Consider the following 10,883-nt stretch of genomic DNA (forward strand, 5'->3'; position numbering starts at 1 on the left):
AAGTTGCTTAAAATTGCATGTTCTATCTGAATCACGAAAGAAAAAATTTGGGTCCAGTGCCCCTTTAATATTAGGTACAGCATTTCTATTCTCTCAGTGCAGGGCCTTTTCATCTCATTTTTGTACCCATAACTGGCTTGGATAACCTATACTGGCTTCCTTACACAGCAAGCAGATATCTATCATACAAGCAATTAGTGGAACAACTGTTTGGTAGAACTCTAAAGCAACAGCTGATGTGTGTCAAAAGGCTTTATCTAAGCAAAGCTGAGTAAAATGTAAAAAAAGTTCTCTCTCATTTGTTTGTTTTGTATTCATTTTAAAATGAGTAAAAAAGCTAAAGGGACTAATACATACAAAGGCATACAGCCCGGTGCAACAGCATACAGCCCGGTGCAACGGCATACAGCCCGGTGCAACGGCATACAGCCCGGTGCAACGGCATACAGCCCGGTGCAACGGCATACAGCCCGGTGCAACGGCATACAGCCCGGTGCAACGGCATACAGCCCGGTGCAAAGGCATACAGCCCGGTGCAAAGGCATACAGCCCGGTGCAAAGGCATACACCCCGGTACAATGGCATACACCCCGGTACAATGGCATACACCCCGGTACAATGGCATACACCCCGGTACATATATGTGGTTAAATCTTGTGTTCCTAGCACCACAAGTTAGATGTAGAAGCAGAAGGAAGACATCCAGCAGCAGATGTAGGAAGTGTGAGCTAATTCAGTATGAACACATTTTAAAAACAGACCAAATATTTGGAACGTTTGGCCACTATTTTGTTTAAAAAAATTCCACCTGAAGCCCTTACATCTTTTATCAAGAGCTGTAAGAAGCATACAGCAAACTGTACCCTAAATACAAATAAGTGTTGTACTAGTAACCACAGAGTTAAATATAAAGACGCTTGGGATGTAAAACTGATTTGAGATGAAAGAGGCCTCAATTAGGGGGTGGAGGTTATATTCATTACAGATCATTAGCACAACACAGCTATCTATATATCCTTTGTGAACAACTTGTGTAAGATTCATGCCTGGATGGTGCAGAGAAGATAAAATAAGATTACCTGTATAAAAATACACAGCCCTTTCATTTGATACTACCCCATAATGTTTATAATGTGCAACACACGGACCTTCCTGCAGCAGCACAGAGAGTCAGAAGTGTTGTTATGCTGTACACACTGTATGTTTTGGGTAAAACATAGGAAAATATTTACAGTCTCAGAACCAAGAGCAGGAAAGACAAGTCACAGACAGATAACATCTTCAGCTTTATTTCCCCCTGACAGCTCAATGATAAAAAAGCACAGAGGGATATTACATCACATACAGGTAAGAACTGGAGTAAGGTGGGCACCACACGACTTAACAAGCAATAATACAAGGGACACTTTAGTACAATATATTACTTTAAATAACTTAACACGGCACACTGAACCAGAACAGGACTGGCCTGGAATGTCACACGCACAGAAGCCTGGGCACGGCTAATTAATAATAGATTGTAGTAACCAGTAGCTTTCAGGGGCCCAATGGTGAAATAGATTATGAAAACAAAATCCCCCTTGTACCCACCTGGCTCATACACAGCACCTATACAAGTTATCACATAAAATAATAGAACACTCTTCTGCACATCATGAATTTACTTTTAATAAAGGTCATTTGTACAAACCACCCAGATACCACTAACAGATAACCTATGTTGACTCCTACGATTAAATGCATTATGCAGCCATGACATTTTCTAATCATTTACATTAAACAATCATATCCTAAGGTTTAAAAGCTGGTCTTGAGTTTGCTATTACACAGATTTTCATACTGAATAAATTATGCAGGGTAAGTAAAGTAACAACTCTCTGACACTCGTACATAATCTGTGTATTCAGAGGGTATTACGGTTACATAGAGATTACCAAGCACTGTATATACTGCCAGGCTTAGATCAGAGGGTATTACAGTTACATAGAGATTACCAAGCACTGTATATACTGCCAGGCTTAGATCAGAGGGGGTTAACTACATACCCTGGTCACTAGATTTTATACATTGTTAAATACGGCTGATCGTTTTATACCTGGTCAGATTTAATGAGGTGACATTTTAGAACTAACTAGATTTAGTGCTGAGATGACTATTAACCCCAAATATCAGAGATTTATCACCACCAGGCACTGATATATCCAGCAGGGTAATACATCAAATGAACAACAGGGAATCCCAGGCTGTAATGCTCCGTCCAGCGCACGTCATGCAGCTGAAAATTTACCGCAGATCCTCCGCAGTAAACATGCCCTTGGCTCGGCGCAATATGGAGTCCTTGTTTGCATCATATGGATGCTCCTTAGAGGGGATCTCCAGAACCGCAGGAATAGAGAGGTTGTGAGCATCAATAGCGTGTCGGATCATCTCAGCTATGAACTGGTTAATTAGGATGATACCAATGTCATCACGGGCTATAAAACTCCTACAGAAAAAAAAGAAGGATAATGGATGTTATATTGCTATAATGTGATCACACTATTAAACAGAGAAAAACAAGACTGTACGTACACAGGTTTTAGGGACAATCCCTCAACAATGCAGATTGTGCAGACACGTCCAGTCTCAGACCAGACAAGAGCCTTTAGCTAAGCCCAGCATACAGCAAACAGTCTCAGCCATGTGCAAACATACCAACGTGTGACATCAGATCTTATGACTGAGAAAGAGGAACAGATATTGACCAGCAGCCGTCAGCTCACACACAGCACAGATTAGAGGAAGCAGAGGGAAATGGCTATATCTATACAAAGCAGAACAGCATGCTAGCATTAACTAATGTGTATAGGTATCACACAACTTGTCACAGTGCAACAGCCCTTCCCTGGATGGGCACAGAGACAGTGAATTAAATGCAAGATGCCACTTTTCCTTTTTGTGTAATGTGGGTAGGTTATCTGAAGCACCAGCAGTCACAGATCTCACGTATAAATCATGTGTGCAACAGCAACACATTATCAATGACTCCACAACCACAGACCTCTCTTATAGTGACAAACTGATATAATAAAGCTACATTGGTCACACAGTAGGAGCCATCACTGTGCCTCATACAGACATTCTCCCCTCCCTCACTACTGATTCAGCCCCTGTAATCTCACATTCTTCACTCAGTGCTGCCGGTCACATCAGCTCACTCACACAGACATTCTCCCCTCTCCCCTCCCTCACTACTGATTCAGCCCCTGTAATCTCACATTCTTCACTCAGTGCTGCCGGTCACATCAGCTCACTCACACAGACATTCTCCCCTCTCCTCTCCTGATCACATTTACCCACCATGTCCCCTCACTACTGATCCAGTCCCTGTAATCTCACATTCTTCACTCAGTGCTGCCGGTCACATCAGCTCACTCATACAGACATTCTCCCCTCTCCTCTCCTGATCACATTTACCCACCATGTCCCCTCACTACTGATCCAGTCCCTGTAATCTCACATTCTTCACTCAGTGCTACCGGCCACATCAGCTCACTCACACAGACATTCTCCTCTCTGCCCTCCCTCACTACTGATCCAGCCCCTGTAATCTCACATTCTTCACTCAGTGCTGCCGGTCACATCAGCTCACTCACACAGACATTCTCCTCTCTGCCCTCCCTCACTACTGATTCAGCCCCTGTAATCTCACATTCTTCACTCAGTGCTGCGGGTCACATCAGCTCACTCACACAGACATTCTCCTCTCTGCCCTCCCTCACTACTGATCCAGCCCCTGTAATCTCACATTCTTCACTCAGTGCTGCCGGTCACATCAGCTGCCTCATACAGACATTCTCCCCTCTCCTCTCCTGATCACATTTACCCACCATGTCCCCTCACTACTGATCCAGTCCCTGTAATCTCACATTCTTCACTCAGTGCTACCGGCCACATCAGCTGCCTCAGGGGTTTCCCTGGGTCACATGACAAACACTTAACCATGAACATCCTGTGTCTGCTCAGTCACTGGTGGAGGGGCAAGGCCTGACGGTCTATTGGTAGCAGCACCAGCCTCTGAACCTCTGCTGGTTTCACCCAGTGCTTGCCAGTAACACTCACCAGAACCTCTCAACTAGCTCAGTCACTAATACTCACTAGAATATCTCTGTCATTGAGAAGAATGCACCGTCTAATTCCATCCCTCACACTCGCCTGAGTGCCCCCTCTGTGCCTGTTACTGTCCCTCACCTGAGTGCCCCCTCTATGCCTATCACTTTCCCTTGCCAGTGCCCCCCTCTGTGCCTTGTCTAAAGTGCCCAACTGTCCTTCCCCTGAGGGTCCCCTCTGTGCTTGTCACTGTCCCTCACCTAAGGGTCCTTCTCTGCCTGTCACTGTCCCTCACATGAGGGTCCCCTCTCTGCCTGTCACTGTCCCTCACTTGAGGGTCCCCTCTCTGCATGTCACTGTCCCTCGCCCTGAGTGCCTCCTCTCTGCCTGACACTGTCCCTCACCTGAGGGTCCCCTCTCTGCATGTCACTGTCCCTAGACTGAGGGTCCCCTCTCTGCCTGTCACTGTCCCTCGCCTGAGTGCCTCCTCTCTGCCTGTCACTGTCCCTAGACTGAGAGTCCCCTCTCTGCCTGTCACTGTCCCTCACCTGAGGGTCCCCTCTCTGCCTGTCACTGTCCCTCACCTGAGTGCTTCCTCTCTGCTTGTCACTGTCCCCCACCTGAGGGTCCCCTCTCTGCCTGTCACTGCCCCTAGCCTGAGGGTCACCTCTCTGCCTGTCACTGTCCCTCACCTGAGGGTCACCTCTCTGCCTGTCACTGTCCCTCACCTGAGGGTCATCTCTCTGCCTGTCACTGTCCCTCGCCTGAGTGCCCCCTCTCTGCCTGTCACTGTCCCACACCTGAGTGCCCCCTCTCTGCCTGTCACTGTCCCTCTGTGCATGCCTTTGTCACTCTTACCTGAGGGTCCCCTCTCTGCCTGTCACTGTCCCACACCTGAGTGCCCCCTCTCTGCCTGTCACTGTCCCTCTGTGCATGCCATTGTCAATCTTACCTGAGGGTCCCCTCTCTGTCTGTCACTGTCTTTCACCTGAGGGTCCCCTCTCTGCCTGACACTGTCTTTCACCTGAGGGTCCCCTCTCTGCCTGACACTGTCTTTCACCTGAGTGCCCCCTCTCTGCCTGACACTGTCTTTCACCTGAGTGCCCCCTCTCTGCCTGTCACTGTCCCTCTGTGCATGCCTTTGTCAATCTCACCTGAGGGTCCCCTCTCTGCTTGTCACTGTCTTTCACCTGAGGGTCCCCTCTCTGCTTGTCACTGTCTTTCTCCTGAGGGTCCCCTCTCTGCCTGACACTGTCTTTCACCTGAGGGTCCCCTCTCTGCCTGACACTGTCTTTCACCTGAGGGTCCCCTCTCTGCCTGTCACTATCTTTCTCCTGAGGGTCCCCTCTCTGCCTGACACTGTCTTTCTCCTGAGGGTCCCCTCTCTGCCTGACACTGTCTTTCTCCTGAGGGTCCCCTCTCTGCCTGACACTGTCTTTCTCCTGAGGGTCCCCTCTCTGCCTGACACTGTCTTTCACCTGAGGGTCCCCTCTCTGCCTGACACTGTCTTTCACCTGAGGGTCCCCTCTCTGCCTGTCACTGTCTTTCACCTGAGGGTCCCCTCTCTGTCTGTCACTGTCTTTCACCTGAGGGTCCCCTCTCTGTCTGTCACTGTCTTTCACCTGAGGGTCCCCTCTCTGTCTGTCACTGTCTTTCACCTGAGGGTCCCCTCTCTGTCTGTCACTGTCTTTCACCTGAGGGTCCCCTCTCTGCTTGTCACTGTCTTTCACCTGAGGGTCCCCTCTCTGCTTGTCACTGTCTTTCACCTGAGGGTCCCCTCTCTGCTTGTCACTGTCTTTCACCTGAGGGTCCCCTCTCTGCCTGACACTGTCTTTCACCTGAGGGTCCCCTCTCTGCCTGACACTGTCTTTCACCTGAGGGTCCCCTCTCTGCCTGTCACTGTCTTTCACCTGAGGGTCCCCTCTCTGCCTGTCACTGTCTTTCACCTGAGGGTCCCCTCTCTGCCTGTCACTGTCTTTCACCTGAGGGTCCCCTCTCTGCCTGTCACTGTCTTTCACCTGAGGGTCCCCTCTCTGCCTGTCACTGTCTTTCACCTGAGGGTCCCCTCTCTGCCTGACACTGTCTTTCACCTGAGGGTCCCCTCTCTGCCTGACACTGTCTTTCACCTGAGGGTCCCCTCTCTGCTTGTCACTGTCTTTCACCTGAGGGTCCCCTCTCTGCCTGTCACTGTCTTTCACCTGAGGGTCCCCTCTCTGCCTGTCACTGTCTTTCACCTGAGGGTCCCCTCTCTGCCTTACACTGTCTTTCACCTGAGGGTCCCCTCTCTACTTGTCACTGTCTTTCACCTGAGGGTCCCCTCTCTGCCTTACACTGTCTTTCACCTGAGGGTCCCCTCTCTACTTGTCACTGTCTTTCACCTGAGGGTCCCCTCTCTGCCTGTCACTGTCTTTCACCTGAGGGTCCCCTCTCTGTCTGTCACTGTCTTTCACCTGAGGGTCCCCTCTCTGTCTGTCACTGTCTTTCACCTGAGGGTCCCCTCTCTGCCTGTCACTGTCTTTCACCTGAGGGTCCCCTCTCTGCCTGTCACTGTCTTTCACCTGAGGGTCCCCTCTCTGCCTGTCACTGTCTTTCACCTGAGGGTCCCCTCTCTGCCTGACACTGTCTTTCACCTGAGGGCCCCCTCTCTGCCTGTCACTGTCTTTCACCTGAGGGTCCCCTCTCTGCCTGTCACTGTCTTTCACCTGAGGGTCCCCTCTCTGCCTGTCACTGTCTTTCACCTGAGGGTCCCCTCTCTGCCTGTCACTGTCTTTCACCTGAGGGTCCCCTCTCTGCCTGTCACTGTCTTTCACCTGAGGGTCCCCTCTCTGCCTGACACTGTCTTTCACCTGAGGGCCCCCTCTCTGCCTGACACTGTCTTTCACCTGAGGGTCCCCTCTCTACTTGTCACTGTCTTTCACCTGAGGGTCCCCTCTCTGCCTTACACTGTCTTTCACCTGAGGGTCCCCTCTCTACTTGTCACTGTCTTTCACCTGAGGGTCCCCTCTCTGCCTGTCACTGTCTTTCACCTGAGGGTCCCCTCTCTGTCTGTCACTGTCTTTCACCTGAGGGTCCCCTCTCTGTCTGTCACTGTCTTTCACCTGAGGGTCCCCTCTCTGCCTGTCACTGTCTTTCACCTGAGGGTCCCCTCTCTGCCTGTCACTGTCTTTCACCTGAGGGTCCCCTCTCTGCCTGTCACTGTCTTTCACCTGAGGGTCCCCTCTCTGCCTGACACTGTCTTTCACCTGAGGGCCCCCTCTCTGCCTGACACTGTCTTTCACCTGAGGGCCCCCTCTCTGCCTGACACTGTCTTTCACCTGAGGGCCCCCTCTCTGTCTGACACTGTCTTTCACCTGAGGGTCCCCTCTCTGCCTGACACTGTCCCTCGCCTGAGGGCCCCCTCTCTGCCTGACACTGTCTTTCACCTGAGGGTCCCCTCTCTGTCTGTCACCGTCTTTCACCTGAGGGTCCCCTCTCTGCTTGTCACCGTCTTTCACCTGAGGGTCCCCTCTCTGTCTGTCACTGTCTTTCACCTGAGGGTCCCCTCACTGTCTGTCACTGTCTTTCACCTGAGGGTCCCCTCTCTGCCTGTCACTGTCTTTCACCTGAGGGTCCCCTCTCTGTCTGGCACTGTCTTTCACCTGAGGGTCCCCTCTCTGTCTGGCACTGTCTTTCACCTGAGGGTCCCCTCTCTGTCTGGCACTGTCTTTCACCTGAGGGTCCCCTCTCTGTCTGGCACTGTCTTTCACCTGAGGGTCCCCTCTCTGTCTGACACTGTCTTTCACCTGAGGGTCCCCTCTCTGCCTGTCACTGTCTTTCACCTGAGGGTCCCCACTCTGCCTGACACTGTCCCTCGCCTGAGGGCCCCCACTCTGCCTGACACTGTCCCTCGCCTGAGGGTCCCCTCTCTGCCTGACACTGTCTTTCACCTGAGGGTCCCCTCTCTGCCTGTCACTGTCTTTCACCTGAGGGTCCCCACTCTGCCTGACACTGTCCCTCGCCTGAGGGCCCCCACTCTGCCTGACACTGTCCCTCGCCTGAGGGTCCCCTCTCTGCCTGTCACTGTCCCTCGCCTGAGGGTCCCCACTCTGCCTGACACTGTCCCTCGCCTGAGGGCCCCCACTCTGCCTGACACTGTCCCTCGCCTGAGGGCCCCCACTCTGCCTGACACTGTCCCTCGCCTGAGGGCCCCCACTCTGCCTGTCACTGTCCCTCGCCTGAGGGCCCCCACTCTGCCTGTCACTGTCCCTCGCCTGAGGGTCCCCTCTCTGCCTGACACTGTCCCTCGCCTGAGGGCCCCCACTCTGCCTGTCACTGTCCCTCGCCTGAGGGTCCCCTCTCTGCCTGACACTGTCCCTCGCCTGAGGGTCCCCTCTCTGCCTGACACTGTCCCTCGCCTGAGGGTCCCCTCTCTGCCTGACACTGTCCCTCGCCTGAGGGCCCCCACTCTGCCTGTCACTGTCCCTCGCCTGAGGGTCCCCTCTCTGCCTGACACTGTCCCTCGCCTGAGGGCCCCCACTCTGCCTGTCACTGTCCCTCGCCTGAGGGTCCCCTCTCTGCCTGACACTGTCCCTCGCCTGAGGGCCCCCACTCTGCCTGTCACTGTCCCTCGCCTGAGGGTCCCCTCTCTGCCTGACACTGTCCCTCGCCTGAGGGCCCCCACTCTGCCTGACACTGTCTTTCACCTGAGGGTCCCCTCTCTGCCTGTCACTGTCCCTCGCCTGAGGGTCCCCTCTCTGCCTGTCACTGTCCCTCGCCTGAGGGTCCCCTCTCTGCCTGACACTGTCCCTCGCCTGAGGGCCCCCACTCTGCCTGTCACTGTCCCTCGCCTGAGGGCCCCCACTCTGCCTGTCACTGTCCCTCGCCTGAGGGTCCCCTCTCTGCCTGACACTGTCCCTCGCCTGAGGGCCCCCACTCTGCCTGTCACTGTCCCTCGCCTGAGGGTCCCCTCTCTGCCTGACACTGTCCCTCGCCTGAGGGTCCCCTCTCTGCCTGACACTGTCCCTCGCCTGAGGGTCCCCTCTCTGCCTGACACTGTCCCTCGCCTGAGGGCCCCCACTCTGCCTGTCACTGTCCCTCGCCTGAGGGTCCCCTCTCTGCCTGACACTGTCCCTCGCCTGAGGGCCCCCACTCTGCCTGTCACTGTCCCTCGCCTGAGTGTCCCCTCTCTGCCTGACACTGTCTTTCGCCTGAGGGTCCCCTCTCTGCCTGTCACTGTCCCTCGCCTGAGGGTCCCCTCTCTGCCTGTCACTGTCCCTCGCCTGAGGGTCCCCTCTCTGCCTGACACTGTCCCTCGCCTGAGGGCCCCCACTCTGCCTGACACTGTCCCTCGCCTGAGGGCCCCCACTCTGCCTGACACTGTCTTTCACCTGAGGGTCCCCTCTCTGCCTGACACTGTCTTTCACCTGAGGGTCCCCACTCTGCCTGACACTGTCTTTCACCTGAGGGACCCCTCTCTGCCTGACACTGTCTTTCACCTGAGGGTCCCCTCTCTGCCTGACACTGTCCCTCGCCTGAGGGTCCCCTCTCTGCCTGACACTGTCCCTCGCCTGAGGGCCCCCACTCTGCCTGTCACTGTCCCTCGCCTGAGTGTCCCCTCTCTGCCTGTCACTGTCCCTCGCCTGAGGGCCCCCACTCTGCCTGTCACTGCCCCTCGCCTGAGTGTCCCCTCTCTGCATCTCACTGTACCTCACCTAAGCCCCCAGTCTGTGCCTATCACTACTCTGAGTATCTCTCCTGCAGCAGTTACTTACCGGAACGTCTCCTCTATCTCGGTCACGCTCGTTTCCTTCTCAACCACCAGAAAGTTGGGTTTGCGGTTCTTATTGAGCTCCCCAACGCCGCCAAGGAGGAAGCCCGTACAGGTGTCCTCATCCCCGATCACAGCGATCAGCTTCCCCCTAACCAGACCGCCTGCCATAGTGTCAATACATGTAGAGGATCACCTGACCTTAGGTTATATAGAGGGGCGGGGCCAAAACACAAACGTCACCTGCTGTCGTCACGTGAGAGGTGTGTGCTATACTGGAAGGGCGGGGCGTAAATAGACACATACAGTACGTATTATCATGTGACTGTCAAAATCAAGGCTCCAGAGTCAATTGAGTCAGCTGACCAAACCTCTACGTATAATTCTCGGACATCCAATTGCATCGCAGGTTTAATGGTCACATGACAACGTGTCAGAACCATATTGTGTAAAGGGAACAGTGAGGTAAATAAGATCAATGTGAACTTGGTCACATGACCTAGCCAGGGCGGAACTACTAGCGAGGAGCGGTGGCTTATGGGTCATGGACAGATGAAACGAGGTGTTTTTTTTTAATACGCTTTATTTACACACATGCAGGTGACATTATTTACACACATGCAGGTGACATTTATTTACACACATGCAGGTGACATTTATTTACACACATGCAGGTGACATTATTTACACACATGCAGGTGACATTTATTTACACACATGCAGGTGACATTATTTACACACATGCAGGGTGACATTTATTTACTCACATGCAGGTGACATTTATTTACACACATGCAGGTGATATTTATTTACACACATGCAGGTGACATTTATTTACACACATGCAGGTGACATTATTTACACACATGCAGGTGACATTTATTTACACACATGCAGGTGACATTTATTTACACACATGCAGGTGATATTATTTACACACATGCAGGTGACATTTATTTACTCACATGCAGGTGACATTTATTTACACACATGCAGGTGATATTTATTTACACACATGCAGGTGACATTATTTACACACATGCAGGTG

At 52.6% G+C, this 10,883-nt stretch overlaps 1 protein-coding gene across 1 annotated transcript; it reads right to left on the reverse strand.

The window, feature by feature from the left end:
• Positions 1–1,267: 1,267 nt before the first annotated feature.
• Positions 1,268–10,052, reverse strand: ATP6V1F (ATPase H+ transporting V1 subunit F). The gene is made up of 2 exons (XM_053716344.1): positions 9,840–10,052; positions 1,268–2,485 (listed from the first exon to the last, which is right to left on the reverse strand). The coding sequence occupies exons 1-2, from the start codon at positions 10,004–10,006 to the stop codon at positions 2,284–2,286; spliced, it is 369 nt and encodes a 122-aa protein (XP_053572319.1). The 5' UTR covers positions 10,007–10,052; the 3' UTR covers positions 1,268–2,283.
• Positions 10,053–10,883: the final 831 nt, after the last annotated feature.

Source organism: Bombina bombina, chromosome 6 (assembly GCF_027579735.1).
Source record: "Bombina bombina isolate aBomBom1 chromosome 6, aBomBom1.pri, whole genome shotgun sequence".
Lineage (NCBI taxonomy): Eukaryota > Metazoa > Chordata > Amphibia > Anura > Bombinatoridae > Bombina > Bombina bombina.